Here is a 23,031-nt window from a genome sequence, read left to right as displayed (position 1 = left end):
GAAGTACTGAGGAAGAGGTAAAGGGGAAACAACATTCCAATGGAGCAATGAAGGAAAGCAACTTGGGGAGGTGACAGTTGTGCTAGACCTAAACAGAGAGAAGGGTAGGTTGGGTAAATATTTTTTGGGAACAGCATTCCAGGTCCAGGGGAACAGCCAGAGCAAAGACCCAAGATGAGAAAAAACTTGGCATGAAGATAGGTGTGGCGAATCAATGTGAGTCATTTATTCATTATATTTAATTATATTTTCTTTCTTTCTTCTTTTTTTTGGGGGGGGCAGTAAAGGGAATTGAACCCAAGGGTGCTTTACCCATGAGCTAAAACCCCAGTCCTTTATCTTTTGAGACACGGCCTCTCTAAGTTGCTGAGGGTCTCACTAAGTTGTTAATTATTTTTTCCATCTATACAATATGAGATCAAGATCAAGTGCATATTTGATGATCAGATTTCCCCACTCTCTATACATACAACTTATACACCAGAATTCTGAGGAACAGGATCCCCTTCTCAATTTTAAAATTCAGCTCTACCCAGTTCCCAGTACAAACCAAGAACTGGACAATTGCAATGGAAGAGGTAAAGACTTAATAACTAGACAGATCTGCTCTGAGACCCAGGCAAGACACCCCATTCAGCCTCAGTTTCCTCATCTATGAATGGTAATAACATTATATGACAGATTTCCCACTGAGTCAGCCCTCCTCCTCCACCAAGACTTTTTTTTTCCAGAAAAAAAATGGAGTAATATACAACTGTCTCTGGTATTTAAGATGATTTCCAAGGGAATAACTGGAAACTTGTGCATCAAAGCCTAGAATTGAGATTCCTACTCCTCATTTCTGAAATCTGATGGATTCGAGATCATAGATATGCTACCTGAGGAGGAGGAGGGGAGAGGGAAGAAAAATAAAGACTGAGCAGGGTGTGATGGCACATGTCTGTAATTCCAGTGGCTCAGGAGGCTGAGGCAGGAGGATCTTGAATTCAAAGCCAGCCTCAGCAAAAGTGAGATGGTAAACAACTTAGTGAGACCCTGTCTCTAAATAAAATACAAAATAGGGCTCAGGATGTGACTCAGTGGTCGAGTGCCCTTGGGTTCAATCCCCAGTACCGAAAAAAAAAAAAAGAAGAAAAAAGAAAAAAAATAAAGACTGAGGAAACTAAGGCCCAGAGAGGTCAAGGAACTCGTTCACAGTCAATTATTTTTCATTTCTTTTCTTTTTCTTGCAGTGATTGGGATCCTACCAAGGCCTTGCACTTGAGCACTCTATCACTGAGTTATACCTTCATCCCCTCATGATCAATTATTTTACCCCCAATCTGTGAGATGGAGTCCATAGAAGACAGGCTTCCTCAGTCTACAAGATCAGTAGAATAATTTCTGAATCATTAAGGTGGGGTAGGGGTGGAATGGGGAGGTAGGGAGGAAATCAAACCTAATAAGGGGATGGAGCAGCAGGAGGAGAGGGTAGCTACTAACTTTGCCCCTTAGGAATTCCTGGTAGAAGGGAGAATCCCCTAGAGCTAGAGAAGGAGGGAGTCTCAGGTTTCCATGAATTCTTACATGAGCCTTCATCCCCTAATCCACTTCCTACCCTGGCCAGGTCTCATGTCTGGGGTGGTAGGCACTGAGTCTAGGAAGGGCCTGTCAACATCACCTATTCCCCCTTCCAGTTTCCCAGAGAAACCCTGGAAATCTGGCATTCTGGAACCCCTTCTTCCTCAGGCTTTGTCCTGGAAAAGACCTTCCAACAAACAACCTCTCGATGTCTTTGAACACTGGCTACAGCAGGCACAGACTTGGGGTAAAAGAATTGACTAAGGGCCTGGGGATGCAGTTCAGTGGTAGAACACTTACCTAACCGCCCCCGCCCCAACAAACACACACAAAATATCATCTGAGCAAATTGCCTGACCTCTTTGGTGCTATTTCCTCACTCTTTAAATGAAGACAAAAAAGCTTACTTCCCGGGCTGCAGAGAGAATCAAAGTAAATGATGTCTGCAAAGTGCCTGGCTCCTTGTAGCCACCTATAAATGGTAGCTGTTATTATCATTGTTGTTTTGTTATTGTTAGTACTGGATTCACTGACTCTGAATCATCATTGATTGTTCAATGCATCATTATTTTATGTATCACCAAGAAAGAGAAAAAAAGTACTGTCATTTAAATTATGACTCACCAGGACTTGTAAGATGCAGGCTGACTTCAGAGATGTTAAAAAATTAAACATTCGTTGAGCCCTGTCTGGTGATAGTTTCATACCCTGTGCTTTGGTTCCCTTGTAGAAACTCATTACATGTGCCCCATGGTCTGTGTACCCTTCTGCATGTATGTTACATTCCAAAATGATGTTTACATTAAAATAGGTCAAACCTATTGCAGCATGAAATGGATAAAACCTTGCCTTGGCCTCAGCATTGAGCAAGGTAGTATACACAATAGGCACTTCATTTATGTTGAATGTACAGACAAATGATAGGGGATGTGAAATAGTCATAAAAAGGTGACATATTGCTTCTGAGGTCTCCTGGAAAATGCTAGTCCAGAAAGATTCATTTTCCAGAAGTGGGAGACATCCACCATAAGGTCATTCATAAGAGGAAGAAACTGCCCAAGGTCACAGAGTATAGTAAATGGTGGAGCCAGGATTTTAAATATTTCAGAACTTCACTGTTATTTTATTATTATACTGTTTGGGTAGAGCCCAGGGCTGCTCCCCACCATCCACAGACCCCTAGATCTTCCCTCCAGATCCAGGCAGGCAGAGGTCATGACTTACGACAGGTTTTCTGGACTAGTGGGAGTTGGAGGGCCTTGCCTGCCAGGGATACAGGGAGCATGTGAGGACTAGCATCAGACTTTTCTAGAAGGATTAAGGGACAGAAAGGGTTGCATGTTGGATCTTAACACTGTTTATTGTTCTACTCATGTCAAGCAGAGGCTGATAGAACCTCAGACAGACCAGCCATTTCTCCTGTAAGCTCATGGTGTGACAGAGAGAAGGACAGTTTGAGAAACTGACAGTGAGATTTCCAGATGCTGTAAGGCAATAAACATGCAACTGAATGACAGCCCACCTAGGATTGGCTGGGGCTAGTGGTCTGACACTGGAAAAAGCCTAAGGGCCTCCTGAGGCTGGCTGACTGATGACACATGGTCCTCCTGCTGGCCTGGGTGTCATTTCTCGGAGTTATAACTGGCTGACTACTGCTAGGAATCACACCTGGCCTGAGGAAATGTCTGGATATTGTACTTTCTAGCCTTTGTGTAAGGGAGGGCTAACCTGAGGGGATTTCAGGATGACTGGTCAATAGGTTTGAGGTTGCCTGCTAGGCAGTTGTATCTGGTAAACAGTTGTCCACCCTGACTGCATCACATGCTTGAAGGCCTGGCTGTGTCATCTGACCTACTGATCACCCCACAGGTGGTATGATCGGTGAGATGCTGAGAATGACTACCTAGCTGATTGACAATATGGTGAGGAGAAGACTGAATGAGTCAAATCACCAGCCAGCTTATTAATCAATATAGCTTCCTGATTCCTTGACTGTATGTGGTTATGGACTGTCTGCCCTGAAAAAAATCTCAGCCTCTCTGAGGGGCCCAACACATTAGAAGATACCAACTGACTGACCTGTGGTGGGAATGACTTGCCTGAGAAATGGCAGACCGGCTGTAGGAATCCAGCTTGACCTGACTACAGCCATCTTGGTTGAAATAGCCATTTTGCCTACCAGGTAACCTAAGCACTTATTTAAACCCTATAGGATAAACAAAATCTTTAAGATAAGTCAAGTGTGCATTCATGCTGGATACTGGATGCTCCAGATTTTTCTTAACTGACATTGAATGTATTTGTAATTTTGTTGTTGTTGTTGTTGTTTGTTTTGAGAAAACCCAGGTACATTCTGGTTGGCCTCACCCAGCTTAGCATATAAACCCCTTCCTCCTGTCTCAGAGTATGGAGATTCTCCTGTCTTGCTGTCACCTAACATATGCTTCTGTCTGTAAATCCCTAATAAATTGCATTTAGTGTAATCCTGGATCTGTCTAGCTCTTTAATCTTTCTGTACTTCCACATTCAGCAGCCAGTTCTCCTACACCAGGTTTTCCTTACACACCAAGTGACCTACTAACAGATAGCCTGGAGATTTCATCATACCTCTAGTTGCTGTGACTATTTGCTTTAAGGGCTAGCTGGGTGTTGTGGCTGATTATGATGCAAATAAGGAATAACCTGAGGGAACTGCAGGGACCAATTGACAGGGTGACTGCTAGACAGGGCTATATTAGAGCCTAACAAAGACTGTTTGTCCTAACTTAATCCCAGCTTTCCTGAGACAGGGCTGAATATTGTAGTTTATGAGATTTGCTCTTGAGGGAACCACAGGTGGTCCCAGGGCAGGATGGGGAGGAGAAAAAATGATGGGGACTGTTTGAGGTAATGACAGGCAGGTTCCCTAACAGCACCAGAGGGCACAAATAGATGCTGCTCTTGATAGAGTGAATGGGGAGGCAGTTCTGAATGGACACCTATTTAGGGTGACTGACCCATGGTCTGGTTTGAATCCCGTGACAGACTGAGCAGCTATAAGTGGCACTAGTCCACCTCAGGAATCACGGGCTGCTTGGGGTTAAAATATGAGGATGGACTGACAGACTGAGGTAATTGGGGGTCTGACAGAACTGAGAATCCCCCGTATGACTGGCTGACGACGTGATTGGCTATCAGCGTGACAGACAGACCGGCGTACGGATAGGGCCTGGAGCAACCTCCGCCGCCGCCGTCACCGTCGTCGCCGCCGCCCAGACGCACTCTGGGAAAGCACGGCGAGCACCCGCCTCCGGGACCGAGCCGGTGGTGGGGAGGGGTCCCGTCACGGCTCGCCGGTTGGTCCGCGAGGGCGCCGCTGGCGGGGAGGCACGGCCAATAGGCTGCGCGTTCCCGGCCACGCCCGCGCGAGCTCTCTTCTCGCGAGGCCGGCTAGGCCCGAATGTCGTTAGCCGTGGGGAAAGATGGCGGAAAATTTAAAAGGTGAAGCAGTGGCGGCGGAGGCACGGGCCCGTTGGCCGGGCCGGGTGGGCTGGAGGGGTGGTGTAGCGGGCTCGGGATCCCGGCGTCCGAGGCCACGAAGCCGAGAGCCGGAAGCCCAGCGCGGAAAGGATAGGGCTCAAGGAGCGCGGGCCTGGCGCGCGGGGCTGGGCGGGGCTGAGAGGAGGGGGCGCGCGCTTCAGAACGAGTCGGGCACTGGGCTGTGAGGGGACCCGGGAGGGTTGCGTGCCGCAGATCGCGACAGAACCGGCGCGCGCACGCGCGGGGTCTTGCCGGGGAGGCCGCGCCCGCGCGCGGGAAAATTGGCCCCCGGTGACCGTTACCCTTTCGGTGTCCACGCGAGACGCCGGAAGGGGAGGGAAGAGAAGGGGGACAGATCACTCCATTAGAGTTGGGGAACTGGCGAATTTTTCGCTGAGGGGGTATCACCTCAGCATGATGTGGGAAGGGTTTGGAGTAGAGGATTCCCCCCCAAAGAAGGGAATGGGGCCTCCCTAATAGTAGCGCTGGACTCCCCCATATGTGGTGAAAGAGGGGTGATTGTGTGTTGTAGGGGTTCCACTGCGTGAATGAAGCTGTGAGGAAGGATGGATTCCACAAGTGGGAGCGGAACCTCTGAGGGGTAGGGGAATAAAGCTGTGGTCAGTGCAGAGCCAGCAGCTGGAGATGTTAGTTGGGACCACTTCAGTGGGGTTTCAAATGCAAGTTAAAGGCTTTGGAAGGGAGGCATCATGGGGAGAGAGTAGCGTGGGCACAGGTTCAGTCTCCACTAGGCCCTGCTAAGTGTGGGGGAATCGGACAAAAAAAAATATTTTTCAATGGCTCTTCTGTGTTTTTAGGTTGACATCTAGAGTATTTCATCATGAAATTAAATGTTTCATGCTTGTCACAGAAGGTAGAAATATGAAACATTTTTTAAAAGAGTGGAATAGGATGAATTAATTGGTTATTCTGAATCAAATGTTTTGTAACATTATTTCATAAAATGGCTTCTTAAGCACATTAATGAAGGACGTGCCTTGAATAAGAAATATCTGTATCCTTACACCCCCGTATTTTGAAAAAATTTGGCAACCCCCCCCCCCAGGAATATTTCGTGTATATTTAAAAGAATGGATGTCACTAACCTATATTGTTTTGTGTTTCTGAATTCAGAGCACAGCCCTTTGCTTGAGCTCTACATCTGTCACCTAAATAGGAATGAGACAAAGTTAAAATGTAGCAGTGTGGAAAATTTTACTTTGTGTATTTAAGGTGCCACAGACTATCATTAAAGGAAGCTTCCTGAAATGTAGTATTATTCCATACTCTTTATTTATAATTTAAAAAATCTAAAAAGCCCTGAAAATGGATCTTTTTCTTAAATTTGGTACCATTCATGGTAAAAGGAGATTTTAAAAAGTTAGACTATTCAATGAAGTTTTCTACATCTCTATTTTTCCTGTTTAATGTGGAAAACTCATACTTTTGCTGCAGAAGTGTTTAATTATGGCTTGAGGACCTTGAACACACTAGGCCAGGGATTAATAAATGGGATATATTTATTAAATTACACTTGTAAAATCCCTCAAAATTTGAATTCCAAAAAACATCTGGCCCAGGAGTTATAGACTGAAGACCAGTCTTTCCAGTTACGCTTTTGTTTGGTGCCCATGAGGTTTTAATCCCATCCCCACCCCACCTGCCTTAGGGCAATACACCCTACTGAGATGGGGGGTTGGTCTCTTTCTTTTGCTAAGTAAGGGGAAGGATGAGCTGGTCTTGAAGGTGAGTTTATCAGAATAGTGTAGGCAGGGAGTTTTAAGAATAGTGTAGAAGGAGTTAGAAGCTCTGGGAATAGATTCCTTTGGGACTATTCCCAGAGCTGGTCTTGAAGGTGAGTTTATCAGAATATGTAAGCAGGGAGTTTTAAGAATAGTGTAGAAGGAGTTAGAAGCTCTGGGAATAGATTCCTTTGGGACTATGATTGTAACAAACCTTATTCTGAGCCCTGCTGGCTCCAGGGATACCCTTTGACATTGAGCATTGAGATTCAAGGGAAAGACACATTTAAGGGTCTCAGTATTGGGCAAAGCCTGTATATTAAATTTATCTGTCTCCTAGGCAGTCCTTAGGATGTCCCAGATAGGATTTGGGGTCCTCATAGATCCCTGAATTGGCCAGGCTGTCCAGTAACAGCTATTTTCACCCACCTTGTTCCAGGCTGCAGTGTGTGTTGCAAGTCTTCTTGGAATCAGTTGCAGGATCTGTGCCGCCTGGCCAAGCTGTCCTGCCCTGCCCTTGGCATCTCTAAGAGGAACCTCTATGATTTTGAAGTCGAGTACCTGTGTGATTACAAGAAGATCCGAGTGAGTCTGGGCCCAACATGTCCTGGGAGAGAGCAGGTTTCAAGGAAATTGACCCTCTACCCCCTTTGCCCCTAACTGCCCTCCTTGGTTTCCAAAGAGAATTTTCTTTTCTGTTCCTTCCTGGAAAATAAAAGATGAAGAAATCCACTTATTCTCATTTTACAAGTAGAGAAACTTAAGTGGCTTTTTGAGGGGGACAGGAGCCAGAACAAATCCCCAAATAAGTCTTTCTTCTACCACCCTAGAAATACAAAACAATTGCAGAGATGAGATGCTGAGCCCAAGAGGGGATTTGATGATAGCAAATGGTTATTGAGCACTTTCAGCCTGCCAGGCACTTCCTCTCAGAAACTTATTTAATCCTCCCACTGCACTGTGTAAGTGGTAACAGTTAATGATTGCCAGAGGAGGTAAGCCAGGATAGTTAGGTGAGCAGACTAGAGCCAGTGTGCTTGGGTTCAAACTCTGGCTGAGTAATTACCCAAACTCTCAGGACTTTATTTTCCTTGCCTGTAAAATGGGGAGGACTACTAGTATCTACCTCATAGAGAGTTGTGAGGATTAAGTTTGTTACTAGGACATGTCAGTTGCTTAGCACAGTACCTGTTACTTTATAGATGGCATAAAAATGTTAGCTATTTTCTTTGTTGAATACAAGGAAACTAAGGCCCAGCAAAGTTAAAGCCAGGGAGCTACAGATGGATGATTTGTACCCAGATGTCTAACTTTAGAATCTGTGCTATTAAACTCTGTCTTCTAGCTGCTTCCCAGCAATAAAAGCTTTCTCTGGCTGCTGTGTAGAGAATAACATATAGGGACAAGGGCAGAAATGGGAACCAGTGAGATGGCTCCTGGACTCCTGGGGCTTGGCAAGCCATATGGTTATTTGATGGTTTGAAGGGGTCAGATTCCAGATGTATTTAGAAGATGGGGCTAACAGGATGTGCTGAGGGTAGATGTAGGGTGTGGGAGCAAATGACTAAGGAAGGAAGAAATGATGGAGAAGACAGAGGAAGGAGTAGGTTTGGAAGATTACATGAAAAGTAGGAGCTGGGCATGTTGGTGCACACCTGTAATCCTAGTGGCTTGGGAGTCTGAGGCAAGAGAATTGCAAGTTCAAAGCCAGCCTTATAACTTAGTGAGGCCCTAAGCAACTTAGCGAGACCCTGTCTCAAAATAATAAATAAAAAGGACTGATGATGTTGCCCAGTGGTTAAACACCCCTGGGTTCAATCCCTGGTACCAAAAAAAAAAAAAAAAGTAGGAATTTGATCAGATAGTAAAGAGGAAGAGTGGGAGTTGAACCTAATAATCCTCATTCCAAAGCTCCATGCTTTCTAGCCATTGCACAGAATCGTTCCAAAAAGGAGTGGGAAGGGGTGAATGGTCTCCGTTGTCCCACAGGTCTCACCACTTATGGTGACCTCAAACCTCTGCTCCCCTCCAACAGGAACAGGAATATTACCTGGTAAAGTGGCGTGGATACCCTGACTCAGAGAGCACCTGGGAGCCAAGGCAGAATCTCAAGTGTGTGCGCATTCTCAAGCAGTTCCACAAGGACTTAGAAAAGGAGCTGCTCCGCCGGCATCACAGGTTGAAGCCACCCCGGCATCTGGACCCAAGTTTGGCCAACTACCTCGTGCAGAAGGCCAAGCAGAGGCGGGCACTTCAGCGCTGGGAGCAGGAGCTCAATGCCAAGCGCAGCCACCTAGGACGCATTACTGTGGAAAATGAGGTGGACCTGGATGGCCCCCCACGGGCCTTCGTGTACATCAATGAGTACCGTGTTGGTGAGGGTATCACCCTCAACCAGGTGGCCGTAGGCTGTGAGTGTCAGGACTGTCTATGGGCACCAGCTGGAGGCTGCTGCCCTGGGGCATCCCTGCACAAGTTTGCCTACAATGACCAAGGCCAGGTGCGGCTGCGAGCCGGGCTGCCCATCTATGAGTGCAACTCCCGCTGCCGCTGTGGCTATGACTGCCCCAACCGCGTAGTACAGAAGGGCATCCGCTATGATCTCTGCATCTTCCGCACAGATGATGGGCGTGGCTGGGGTGTACGCACTCTAGAGAAGATTCGCAAGAACAGCTTCGTCATGGAGTATGTGGGAGAGGTAGGGAGATGGGATTGGCATGCTTGTGAAGCTTTTCCTATTATGTGTTTTGCTATGTGTGCATACAGCTTCTGCAGTGTGTATTTGAAACTCCCCTGCTTTCCTTGTGGGAAAGGCCTGAGAGGTGGTTCTGAGTGTCATAGCAGCATCCTGGTAGGGGCTAGTATTCCAAGCTGGTACACATCAGCATGACCATGCTTGTAATGAAAAGAAGATTGAAGTACTTCTGGACAGGGGTGGCTTCATAAGGGTACCTAGCAAAGAAGGAAAGTGGGAACTAAGGTTAATTCTTTCAGAGGTTATGTGGTCTAAAAGCACAGGGTTGTGTCACCTGAAAAGGCCTGTCCCCTTCTTATCTCACAAGGGGCCATCTTATCACAAGCATCATCTACCCAAAGAAACACCTTTCACTATACTACACAAAAGGAAGGTGAAAATTCTAGAATAGGACAGAGACACATCTTGGACAGAGGTTGGCTACCTTCTGTAGACTTTCAGGTCACCCTGGGGAAAGACAGGGTACATTAGACAGGCCAGCTGCTGTAATGTACAACCCCCAAATCTTAGTGGTTCTGCACATCAGGAGCTGGTTTGCTCACGAATGGTCCAGTGTGGGTGTTTGGGTGGGCATCATTTCACAGTGACTCTAACATTTAGGTTCTTTCCCTTTTGTGACTTTCCTGTGCTTTTGAATATCTAAGTCATTGCTAGTTTGTCAGCATTGCTTGGCGGGTGGGCCCAGTTGGGGACAGATGGTTAGGGTTCTAATGGCTCAGGTCTGGATGCAGTGCATGTCACTTCTGCCCACACTTTATTGACTGGAACTGAGCCACTGGCCTTACCTCAGTGTAAGGGAGGCAGGGGGTGGGTGTGGGTATGTGTGCTTTAGCTGTGTGCTCAGGTGCAAAACAGAAGGGGTCTAGGTGAGTAATCTGCAAGGGACTACAACAGAACGTGTCACCTCCTAACATAGAACATGATGAGCATTTGTTGGGGAGCAGTTCTTTTTCATGTATACCTGTATCATACATTGGGAGATATTTAGCATCTCTGAACCTTGACCATCTAAATCTATAAGTGTGCCATAGAGTCAGGACAACCCCAAATACCTCCATATACTTCCATAGTATATATATCAGGGGTGTGATATGGTTGAGAAGTGACAGAAAGTGGCCTGAGGGACACATACCTAAGGGTGTCCACACTGTAGTAATGACACTGATAGTAAGGAGAGGCTCCCATTTTGAGGAACCAGAGAGTAGAGAAATCATATCCAAGAGGCAGAACAGTCTACAACACAGAAGGACCTAACAGTCTGGACAAAGGGACTGCCACATCCGAGATGGTCTGCTGGAGGAAATAGCCACATACTGGAGGGCCAGACAGTCTGAGGAAGGAGGCGGCGTCCACACCCAGAGGGTTCCTGTCAGCAGCAGGAATAGGGATCCACATCTTAGAGTGACCCAATGACCTGAAGTAAGGGCTCAAGCTCTCCACACTACAGAGGGCCTTGACTTAGAAAGTTTCCACACTCATGCTGTCCTGAGTCAGAAAAAAGAAGTATCCTCATCCCCAATGGATCTGGATAGCCTGGGACTTAGGTCTATACCTGTAGTCACTCTGACAAGCTGAAGGAAGTTTGTACATTCTCAGGGACCTGATACTCTGGATCTTGAGGAGGATGTATGCTTACTGTGGGTGGCCCCTGACAGGTCCAGAGGGGGAGTTATCCAGATCCCATTGGCCCTGGACAGTCCTAGATGCTGTCCTGAGCTGGAAGCATTTTGGCCTAACCATGCTGAATGGAAGAAAACACACACAGGGACATACAGGAGGAAGAGCCTATAGTCCACAGGCAGCCTGAGTTCTCTGAGCTTAATATCTTCACTCCTCTATACAGAAACAGCAAGGTTTTCAGGGGCCTTCTCACTCTTTCCTCACTCTTCCCACTCTCCACACATTCTCTCCACAGTTCCTTTTTTCCAAATATTTATTCTTTAGTTGTAGTTGGACAGGATACCTTTATTTTATTCATTTATTTTTATGTGGTGCTGAGGATTGAACCCAGGGTCTTGTACATGTGAGGTGAGTGCTCTACCGCTGAGCCACGACCCCAGCCCTCTCCACGGTTCCTTGATCTCCCACTTTGCTACATTTAGTGACTTTCAGGCCCCCTCTGGCACCCTAAGACCTATGAATCCTCTCAGTGAGGCAACAGGTCTCCAAACCCTGCCAGAACCAAATTTATCTTCCCACATGGCTTTGGAAGAGGCAGTGCAGCAAGTGGGTAGGAGGGTGAGCCCTGGAGCCAGCCTACCTGAGATTGCATCCCTCTTCACCTCCCAGTTTCCTAATCTGGAAAATGGGAATGATAACAACACCCACTTTATATGCTTGTTAGAGGTATTTATTTTAAAAAATTAATTGGTACATTATAGTTATATATAATAGAGGAATTCATTGTTCTACATTCATATCTGTACATAGCATAATTTACTCAATCTCATTCCCCAGTAGTATCTCCCCTTTTCTCTCCTTTCCCCTGATCTCCTTCCTCTACATTACTGGTCTCTCTTGTTAGAAACATTTAACTAGTGTTTTTTGTTTGTTTGTTTTGGTACCAGGGATTGAACCCAAGGGTGCTTTACCACTTAGCCACATCCCCAGTCTTTTTATATATTTTTAAATTTAGAGACAGTGTCTTGCTCGGTTGCTTAGGGTCTCGCTAAGTTGCTGAGGCTGACTTTGAACTTACAATCCTCCTGCCTAAGCCTCCCGAACCACAGGGATTACAGGCATGTGTCACCATGGTCGGCTTAACTAGTTATTCTATGTGAAACAGTGCTCAGTACACAGTGAGACTCAGGTGTTGGCTGAGTCTCACTGTGTAAAAGTCAGTAAATCCAAAATGCTCAGAAAGTGAAAGGGTTTTTTGTAACCCATCTGGCTGCAAACCCCAACCTGACCTCAATAGGGCCTATTTATAGTCTTTGTTATCCTATTTGGGGTGAATATTCTGTATTTTATCACAGAGACATTACTGTATTATGTGGTTCCAGATACTTCCTAGGTGCTATGAAACCTGGATGCCATGCTCTTCTTCCCCTCTAGGGACACCAACAATCTGTACTGACAGTTTCTGCCACATGGGCAGCCCTTTATTCCTTTGCACCCTTCCTTGTTTGGTCCAAACTTTGACATTTTTTTAAAAATATATTTTTTAGTTGTAGTTGTAGTTTAGTTGTATTTCTATGTGGTACTGAGGATTGAACCCAGGGGTGCTAGGCAAGTACTCTACCGCTGAGCTACAACCCCAGCCCCCAAACTTTGACATTTTTGCAGAGCATTTTCATCCACATCCTACAGAGGATGTTAGCACATTTTATTCATTCTTAAACATGTACTCTCTTCATAGTTTAATATCTCTGAAATGAAGATGAGTCTTTATTGGTTTTATTAAATGATACCATATCATTTAATTAGCAGCACTTTTCCCTCTCTTGGTAAAGGGTACATAAAATAAAGGTGCATCTTAGATTCCAATAAGGTACAGCACTCAATTACTCTTTATGTCGCTCTGTTCCCAACAGAAACACTTTGTATCTATGATCCATGGTCTAGTTTTCTTTTTTTTTTTTTAGCATGCTGGAGATGGAACCCAGGTCTTGGAGCATGCTGAGGTAGCATTCTACCATTGAGCCACATCCCTGGCCCCTCCATGATCTTGTTTGGTCTTTACACAGGGCCTGTCAGGTTGGGATTTTGTCATTGTCATTCCCATTCTACAGATGAGAAAATGGAGGCCCAATGAGGTTTAGTAACTTACTCAGAGTCTCAAAGCTAGTAAAGTGAGCAAAATAAATAAAAGGGGGCCCCAGGGCTGCGCGCAGTTTTAGCTTAGTGGTAGAGTGCTTGCCTAGCATGTGAGAGGCACTGGGTTTGATCCTCAGCACCACATAAAAATAAGCTTAAAAATAAACGTTAAAAAAGGGCCCACGTATTTATAACTGGTGCTCTGCCAGGCCTGCTGGCTTTTTTTTTTTTTTTTTTGGCTGAGGACACAGGCTCAGACAGAACATTTAGGATCCCACATCCAGGAGGGGAAGAGAGGCAGCTCACTCCAAGTACTCTAATTCTCATTCACATTGGCAGCCTGTCTAATCTGCCAGCTCCTAGGCTGTCTTCCCCAACAGTGTGTAGAGCTACTGGGGGACAGAGATGGGGATAAATTTATTCCCAGGTTTTTAGGGTGAACCACCCACTACAGAGTAGGACTAAAAAAAAGGTAAGAGAGAAGCAACCGTTTGTGCCCTGGAGGGCTTGTAGTATGATTCACTTTTGGTGAGACTCCGGGAGCAGGTAGGGGCAGAACAGGCAGAAAGATGGAACCCAGGGAGGATGTAGGCATTACCCCTGGCTTGGGGAGGGGCTATAATTACAAAGATGGTTCAGATAGTAGCCAGTGTGTTGGTGAGCTGAAGAGGCTGCCCTTTTGATATCAGGGTTTAATGAGAGGCTGCTGGCTTCTGAGGTGGGCTGGGAAGCTGAAAACCCAAAGAAGTCCCATCTGAACCAACACCACAGAGTAGAACACATTCTTCTCCAGGAGGTAGAGGGAGACTGACCTCTGCAAACTTCACCTCACCATGTTCCTGTGGCTTGCTTTCTTTTTTTTTTTTTTTTTTGTACCAAGGATTGAACCCAGGGATGCTTAAGCACTGAGCCACATTCCTAGCCCTATCTATCTATCTATCGGGCCTTGCCAAATTGCTGAGGCTGGATTTGAACTTGCAATCCTCCTGCCTTAGCCTCCTGAGTCACTGAGGTTACAGGTGTGTGCCACCTTGCCCAGCTTCCTGTGGCTTTTGTTGCATCCCTCAGGAGAGAGTCCCCCTCTTCAACCTGGTGGTTATGCCCTTTTATGAGCTGCAGCTTGCTTTAAAGGATGTATATCTTGCATTGCCCCTTGATTTCCCCCTCGGCACTGTTTCCTTTTCAACCTCTTGCACTCTGGTTGTCTTGACTCCATTTCTGTTATCTCTGTGACACCTGAGGGTAGGGATGAGGCCTGTGCTCTGTGTCTGCCCCACCAGACTCTGACCCCTGCCAGCTGGGAGTAAGCACAGTGTAGGCCTCAATCCTCAACACAGATCCACTGAATGGCTGGGGGTATGGCTCAGCAGGAGAACACGTGCTTATTAGCATGTGCAGTCCCTGGGTTCCATCCCCAAAACCACAAATAAAAAAAAATCACTGAATGAATGAGTAAACAAAAAACAAATTGGGGCTGGGTTGTGGCTCAGTGGTAGAGCGCTTGCCTAGCATGTGTGAGACACTGGGTTCGATTCTCAGTACCACAAATAAATAAATAAAGATCCATTGACAACTAAAAAGTATTTTTAATAAAACATAAATTGGGTGTGAGGGAGCTAAGTTCCTCTAGGAAAGGAGCAGGAGCTGGGAGCATTGAGCAGTGAGGCCCCTGTGCAAATCTGGGTTTCATAAAAGCAAAGTTGATAAGCAATTGGCATATAGCATAGGCTGAAGGTGATGGCATAAGAGGCAGATTGGAGACTAAGTACACCAGTGTGGCTATTACTAGAGAATGGTAGGGTGGTCACACCAGAAAGAGGACAGATGTGAAAGCTGGAAAAGTATGGTCCCCAGGCCATAGGTGGCAGGGTAAGGAAGGGTCTTGGGTTTGTATCTACTGTTGGCATGTGGCTAAGGAGTGGGCAATGGATCTCTTAGGAAGGAAGGGGAGAGGAATAAGAGGTTTGGAGGAAGAAAACGTTGGAGTTGCCTGAAGTACACCACTTGGACAGAGCACAGGTCACTGTGATAGAGTGCAGAAGGAAAAGAAAACAGTTATTGCACATCTGACTATGGGTTGTACACAGTTCTGGCACTTGTCTCTAAGGTTTGGGGAAAAGATAGTAGGAAACCCAGAAGTGGGGGCACCCCAGACTGAAGAGGAGGCAGACTTGGGTACAGTGGGACCTCCACCTGGAGAAGGGCATAGTCAGTCAGCCACAGTTGGGCACTGCTGGAAGCTATAGTTACTGGCCCCAGAGTGGGGGGAGAGGTGACCTGGGGCCAGAGAGGAGAGATCTGTTTGAATATGAAATAGGACCCATCAACAACTTTAGGAGACAAGTACAGGTGGAGCTGGGATGGTGGAGCACCTTTCTGTTTACTAGGATAGCAGGGGACCCATCTGGGAAGTTAAAGTGGTAGGAGGTGCCTACTGCTCTCTCAGCCCCAATTATTGGCACTGCTGTAGGAGGGCTTCTGTCATCTGCACTTTGGTTTTCCTTTCTTTCCCACCCTCTCCTGCTTGCTCTCATTGTCTTGTCATTCTGTATCTTAAGTTTGGGGCAACAGCTTCTTGCTGGCCATCTCAGACTCTCAGAGGTCTTGGCCTTGGACTTTCTCTAGGAACCTTGGTCTTCACTCTGGGCTTCATATGTGTTTCTCACTCTGTCTCTGCTTCTAGTGCTCTTGTATGGGTCTCTTTCCCGTTCACTCAGTCCCTTTTCTCTACCATCACAGTTCTCTTTCTTCCCCTCACTCCTGTGTCTGTCTAGCCACCTGGCTTTCCCTTGTGCTGGGACTTGCACTGGCTCCTAACCTCTTGACTTGGATCAGTTTTTCCCCCTGTCTCCCTATGGTACCCTGGATCTCATTCTTCCTTGCCCTTGCTCTGGGTTTCTCTGTGTGTCTTTGTCCTTGTATTGCTCTATCCCAAGGGTTCAATAGGCTCTGGGACATCTCAGACAGTCTCACTGGGCAACAGAAGGTGGGGTTTTGTTTCACTCTAATCCCCCATCATTGAGAGACTCTTCCTGCCATCCAGATGCCTAAGGGGGGTGGTGTGCAAGTGGGAAGCCCCTGATAGGGCTGACAGATGCATTACATCATGGTCCCCCAAGTGTCTATGGGGTGGGTGCTCACTGTTCTTCTCTTCCCAGGAGGCCAGGCCACTGGGGTCAAGAGCAGGGCTGGCTATCCTGAACCTTGATTACCATTTCCCCCACCATTTCCGCAGATCATTACCTCAGAGGAGGCAGAGCGGCGGGGCCAGATCTATGACCGTCAGGGTGCCACCTACCTCTTCGACCTGGACTACGTGGAGGATGTGTATACTGTGGATGCCGCCTATTATGGCAACATCTCCCACTTTGTTAACCATAGTGTGGGTGCTCCCGGCACGTGGGGAGGGGGTTGGGAGGGGCAGGCCAGGGCCCCTCCTCACCCTCCCACTGTTCTTTCTCGCCCAGTGTGACCCCAACCTACAGGTGTACAACGTCTTCATAGACAACCTTGATGAGCGGCTGCCCCGCATTGCTTTCTTTGCCACAAGAACCATCCGGGCAGGCGAGGAGCTCACCTTTGATTACAACATGCAAGGTGGGGGTGGCAAGGGCCCAGGGGCAGGGGTACATGGTGATGTGGGATGGTGAGGACCCCACCCAAGGCATACCAGTCACTCAAGGAAGCAAGGGAAGTTCTTTAGCTGGAGCTTTAAGATGCTACCCCTGCCTCCCTCATGGGGCCCCAACCCAGAGTTACTTGTCCCATTTTCTCTCAGGCCTCCTGGGAGAGGACATGTGGCTGGAGAGTTAAGGCACTTCTGGCTCCCATCTGTACTGAATTGCCCCTTCCCCTCTCTACTCTAGCCCCCTGTGACTTTCCTCAGTCTTTGGAAAACCAGTCCCTCCCTTGATAGACTAGCCATTTCTGAGATACTCAGTGTGGATCTGGGGCAGGATACTTCTATGGATACCCAGGTGGCCCTCCATTCCTGACCCCAGCTGACACAATCCTCCTGGTTCCCTGACAGCTACCCACTTCTCCCAATAGCCCTTACCCGCAGGCCTGATACCCCTTTGGTGCTGTGCTCAGACTCTAGCCCCAAACCATCATCCCTAAGATCCCCTCCTAACTCAAATCCCAACCAGCTTCCAGCTCCCAAGATCCCTGGGTCTCCTGGTATAAAGGGTAGCAGGATGCTTCATCCAGGCCTTCTAACAAATCCCCTCCCTCCCCCTTCTCCCGGCTGTGATTCCACAGTGGACCCCGTGGACATGGAGAGTACCCGTATGGACTCCAACTTTGGCCTGGCTGGGCTCCCTGGCTCCCCCAAGAAGCGGGTCCGTATTGAATGCAAGTGTGGGACTGAATCCTGCCGCAAATACCTCTTCTAGCCCTGAGAAGTTTGAGGCCAGACTGACTGAGGGGGGTCTGAAGCCACCTCCCCCTCCCCCACTCCTTCCCTCCTATGGGGGAATGACTGCCAGGGCCTCGCCTGCCTCCACCTGCTCCCACTTGTCCCCTCTACCCCCCTCCCCCCCGCCTGCTCCACCTGCTCCAGGGTCAGGGCTGCAGTGAGGACCAACTCCAGGAGTCCCCTTTCTCTGTCCCAGCTCCATCTGTTGGTTGCACTTACAAACCCCTGCCCACCTTCAGAAGTACCTTTTTCCCATCAGGATTTTCTGCAGTTGGGATTTATGACCTATGAAGGAGGTCCAAGGGGTGAGCCCAGCCCCAGAACAGAAAGATGCTTGTTTCTGCCTGGAGCCTGAGGGGTCTGCTGCAGGTCTCTTCCCCATTGCCTCAGGGTGTGGGGAAGCAGCACCCCGGGCAGGCAGACATCAGAGCCCAGAGTTTCCAGCATGACTTGAAGCTGGTTCTCCAACCACAGAACCTTTATACTAGTGAAAGAAAAGGGGGTTTCCAGGGCAGGGTGCTAAGGCTGGTTTTTGCCCATTGTGCTTATGATGCTTATGATGTTGGCCTTAAGAGTCATAGGATATCTGCCAGGGCTTTACATCTGAGAAGTGGATGCCCATGGCCCACTGGCCAGTGAGAGGAAGGTGATCTATACTTTGCTAGCCCTAGAGGTGGCCAGGCCTAAGTTCTACCTTCAGGGAACACAGAGAAGATGTCCCAGGCTTTCAGGAACACTGAGTGTTAGGACTCCTGCCATGGGGTGTGATGATTGCTAGGACTACTCAGAGCTGGAATCAAGACCTAGATAGTCCTAGATAGCACTTAGGAGAATAACATGCATTGATGGAAAGCTGATGAGGTGCATCTGGTCCACGTGGATTGTCTCAGGGAAGCCTTGAAAACCACAGAGGTGGATCCCAGGAAAGGGCCTGTGTGGTAGAAGGCAAAGTACAGGCCAAAAATGGGGGAAAGCTTACCCACTAAGATACAGTAAGGCAAGAGGAAATCTTCCCACCAGCCTCAGCCTCCAGCCCTTTGTGCTCACCTTGGGTCCACTGGTCTCCCAAATTGCCTACAAATGTACAAAAGGTGAAAGTTCTGATGGCTGCCTCGCCCTGCTCCCCCACCCCTGTGAGGTCTTCTCTAGGAAACCTTTACTGACTACCTGTGCCCAGAGTGCCCCTGTGTGAGACTGTGCACCCTGCTACCAGATCTGTGTGTCTGTCTATGTGTCTGTCCTGCCCTTGCCCCCAAGGCTGACCTTCAGGCATGGACTGAATGTGGTTCTCCTCTTGTACACCCCTCAGCTCTACCCAGCCTGGAGTGGGCATCAATAAAATACATTGTTGACTGAATAAGCTAAGATGTGGAGATTGAGGGTCTGGTGGGATTTGGGGTTTGAGAGGTTGGGAGTTGGGTTTGCCCAGGAATGTGGTTCTCAACCCTTAACTCTCTCACTTGAACCCTACTTTGGGCCTCTATAGTGTAGTACTTGCACCATCGTTTACAAAATAGCTTGACATAAAATAAGCTTGCTTCATACTTCCTTTTTAAAATGCATTTAAAAAGCAAACCAGAGGCAGTGCTGTCTAAATGGATAAGTCATTATCACTTGCCATAAGCAAAAAATAACTAGCCAAAAAAGCCAATACAGGGCTGGAGTTGTGGCTCAGTGGTAGAGCACTTGCCTCGCATGTGTGAGGTACTGGGTTCAATTCTCAGCACCACATAAAAATAAATACAGATATTGTGTCCATCTTTTTTTTTAAAAGCCAATAGAGGTTGTGGCTCAGTGATAGAGCACTTGCCTGGCATGTGTGAGGCACTGGGTTCGATTCTCAGCACCACATATAAATGAATAAAGGTCCATCAACAACTAAAAAATACATATATTTTTTTTAAAGCCAATACAATGGCAATAAAGAAATGAACTGGACCCTCCCTGCTCTTAAAGGCTTTGAATCCAAAGCCTGTCTACTGCATTCAAAAAGAAAACTTCTTGTGTCCTAGAGAAGCTTTCTCTATGAATATTTATTGAACACCTACATGTGCCAGGGTATAAAGCAGAGAACAAAGATGCAGTGTTTCAAATCATCATTTTCATCATTCCTCAACCTGAGTGTGAGTCTCTGGTTTTGCTCTGAGACTCCGATGCTGTGACATGAGACTCAAACATTTTCAAAAGTACACATAGGTAATAGTCCCAAACAGCCCAGAAACTTCATACCCTGGACATGAGCCTCCTAGACCTTAGGTCTTGGGTATTCACCCCAGACCTCAGAGACCTCACACCCTGGAATATACACCTCCATACATATAGGGAGCAGAGTGCTCCATCTGGGACAAAGACTTCAGTTAACTCAGGCTTCACTGGAACAGAGTTTATGGCTCTAAACCCTCACATGACATCTTTCACCCTGGGATTCAGACCCAAAACACCCCAGGAACTTTCCTTCTGTCTTCTGTGATAGAGTTATGTAAGCACCTCAAAAGATCTTACAACCTAGGACCTTCACACCCGATCACTGTCTTCCAAACTGCTCAGTTTTCACTTCCTGGGACAGACCCCCAAATGACTGAGGTGTCACAACCTAGACCCAACATCTTACTGTGTTGCCCAGGCTGGCTTCAAACTCCTAGGTTCAAGGTTTGAGTGATCCTTGTGTGCCACCATGCCTGGCTACTTAAATGGTTCTGAAATACCTTGGACATAAAGTTCCAAATCACTCAGAGATACTCTAAAAATCATCATTAAACATTCCAGAGACCTTGCTCCCTAGAATATAGTGCCTTGAACAATTCAGAGACAGATCCCAAGAGCTTAGAGATCTCAAGATCTTGTAGCCTGGATACAGACCCTGTTCAGAATTCATACCTTGGAGACAAATGTATATATGCAGCTCATAGACCTTCTGACAGACCCTGAACAGTTCACAGGACACCCTAAAGATAGACTATCAAAACTTCTGAGACCTTGTACTTTGTAACCCACATGATTACAAAACCCAAAAAAGCTCAGATACCTCACAATTGGGAATAGAGACCTACTAATTTCTCAGAGAACTCACAAACCAGGACAAAGATGGTGAAACAGTTCAGAGATATCACACCCTCTCCTCAGACAACCAGAGACCTAATATCCCAAATATGACCATAGAGCACTCTGAAATCACATATACTACTGGCCCTATACCAATCCAGATACCTTAAAACCCTGGATACACTCAGATTCTGAGACATCAACTGCTAGACACAATTTAAAAAAAAATGTTCACAAGTGTTAGACACTGAGACATCACCAACAGCTTGGAGACCTCACACTCTGATTTATAGATAAGATCAGAGACTTGAAGATCTGGATACAAACCCTCTACATAGCTTAGACTCCTCACATTCTGTGATGCAGCCCCCCAAAAACTCTGAGGTCACATAGCCTGGGCACAGTTTCCAAACAGCTTAGAAACTTCATATCCTTGGCTCAGATGTCCAACAGATCAGAATCTTCCCCACTTTTTTGGCAGTATTGGAGCTGGAACCCAGGGCTTTGCACATGTTAGGCAAGCATTCCATCACTGAGCTACATCCCCAGCCTCCCTTTTTATTTGATTTTGAGACAGGGACTCACCAAGTTGCCCAGGCGGACCTCAAAGATGCAATTCTCCTTCCCCAGCTTCCCAAGTAGCTGGGATTACAGGTGTTTACCATTGTGCTGGCTGTACTCTTAACCCAGACCTCCAAATGATTCCAAGATATCACACTCTGGACTCAGCTCCACACCATTCATGGAATTTGCACTTTGTACTCTATCCAGAAGGATTTCAGATCCCTGACGGCTACAAGGAAACATCACATTCTATGCAAAGATGGCCACAAATAGCAGAGATCTCATAAATGGGACACAGACCCCAAACAACTTAATGATCTCAAATCATAGACATGGACTCCCAACCGGTTCAGAGAACTTCTAACCTGGAAGACTGATGTGAAAACATTTCAGAGGTATCACATCCAAACTACTTATGCCCACATGGTGACTCACATGATAGGACACTAACTCCCAACCTGAAGATTACACCTTCACACAGCAGATATACAATGCCAAAATGCTCAGGTTGACAAACTTTACAGACCCCAGGACACACATACCCCCAAACACACAAGAGACACCAGAAACTGGTAATATAATCTCAAACTGCTCAGAGACCTCAAAGTCTAGAAACAGACACCTTGTAAGTCAGAGACCTCATAGCCTGTGACCAAGACACCCCCGACAGGAAGGACTTCATACTTGGAAAGAAGTAGTTGAAGAACCTAAGGAGTACAGAGATCCAAGATCTTACACTTTGGGACATGAAGGGTAAAGCACCTGAGAGGCTTGAGACAGTAAAATGATATCAGTAGAAAGACAGACTTCAAGAACAGATCCTGAAACTGTTCAGAAACAACACTAGGATAAAACCCAGAGCATCGTAGAGGATTATTCATTGGGATGTGGTTTCAAAACAGTTCAGAACTGGGCATGGTGGCACACATCTGTAATCCCAGTGACTCAGGAGGCTAAGGTAGGAGGATCACAAGTTCAGAGGCAGCCTCAGCAACTTTGGAGACCAACAGCTTGGAGACCTCACACTCTGATTCATAGAAGAGATTAGAGACTTGAAAATCTGGATACAAACCCTCTACAAAGCTTAGGCCCTAAGCAACTCAGCGAGACCCTGTCACAAAATTTAAAAAAAAAAAAAATTAAAAAGGCTTGGGATGTGGCTCAGTGCATAAGTGTCCCTGGTACAAAAAAAAAAAAAAAAAAAAAAGTTTAGAGGGGTAATATCCCGGGCTCAGACATCCAAACACATCACAGTCTTCATATGAGGGTCACAGATACTTTATACCTGAAAAAAGAGATGGTTAAATAACACAGAGATATCACGTTCTTGAGCTAAGAGATTTCAAAAATGCACACCTGCAAAACTTGCAAAAGCCCAGAAGACTCACTGGTACACACACACACCCATTAAATGTTCAGAGACGTTGACCTTGGGGGAAAAAAAACCAACCCTAATGAGTCAGAGATATCATACCCTACCAAAAGGAACAGAGATGTCCCACCTTAAAATATATCCCAAACAGGTTAAGGAACTCTGGAACCAAACAGATCAGGGGCCATGTGTCCTAGGACACTGGTGGCTAAACATCTCAGAGATCTTACAATGTAAATACAATTACTCAAGTAGCTCAGCAAACTCACCCCCATGAATGCAGACCAGAAAATGCTCAGAACCC

At 46.8% G+C, this 23,031-nt stretch overlaps 1 protein-coding gene across 2 annotated transcripts; it reads left to right on the top strand.

Moving 5' to 3' along the window:
- Positions 1-4,871: 4,871 nt before the first annotated feature.
- On the top strand, positions 4,872-19,096 carry Suv39h1 (SUV39H1 histone lysine methyltransferase). Of its 2 annotated transcripts, none has more exons than XM_077106573.1 (6): positions 4,872-5,040; positions 7,261-7,406; positions 8,857-9,519; positions 16,568-16,714; positions 16,818-16,929; positions 17,593-19,096. In XM_077106573.1, exons 1-6 carry the CDS (start codon positions 5,022-5,024, stop codon positions 17,724-17,726), a joined length of 1,221 nt encoding a protein of 406 aa, XP_076962688.1. In that variant the 5' UTR covers positions 4,872-5,021; the 3' UTR covers positions 17,727-19,096. The 2 variants fall into 2 exon arrangements, with proteins under 2 accessions (XP_076962688.1, XP_076962687.1); XM_077106572.1 differs by having other exon boundaries at positions 4,873-5,040; positions 16,800-16,929.
- Positions 19,097-23,031: the final 3,935 nt, after the last annotated feature.

The sequence above is a fragment of the Callospermophilus lateralis genome, chromosome X (assembly GCF_048772815.1).
Source record: "Callospermophilus lateralis isolate mCalLat2 chromosome X, mCalLat2.hap1, whole genome shotgun sequence".
NCBI classification, from domain to species: Eukaryota; Metazoa; Chordata; class Mammalia; order Rodentia; family Sciuridae; genus Callospermophilus; species Callospermophilus lateralis.
The sequence above is the reverse complement of the archived record's forward strand: the minus strand, read 5'-3'. Positions and strand labels throughout refer to the sequence as shown.

Excerpts from the sequence above, each read along its gene's own strand:
- Suv39h1 (XM_077106572.1), top strand. Across the intron at positions 9,520-16,567 it reads TCATGGAGTATGTGGGAGAG|ATCATTACCTCAGAGGAGGC; the intron begins GTAGGGAGATGG and ends CCATTTCCGCAG. Across the intron at positions 16,715-16,799 it reads CCCACTTTGTTAACCATAGT|TGTGACCCCAACCTACAGGT; the intron begins GTGGGTGCTCCC and ends TTTCTCGCCCAG.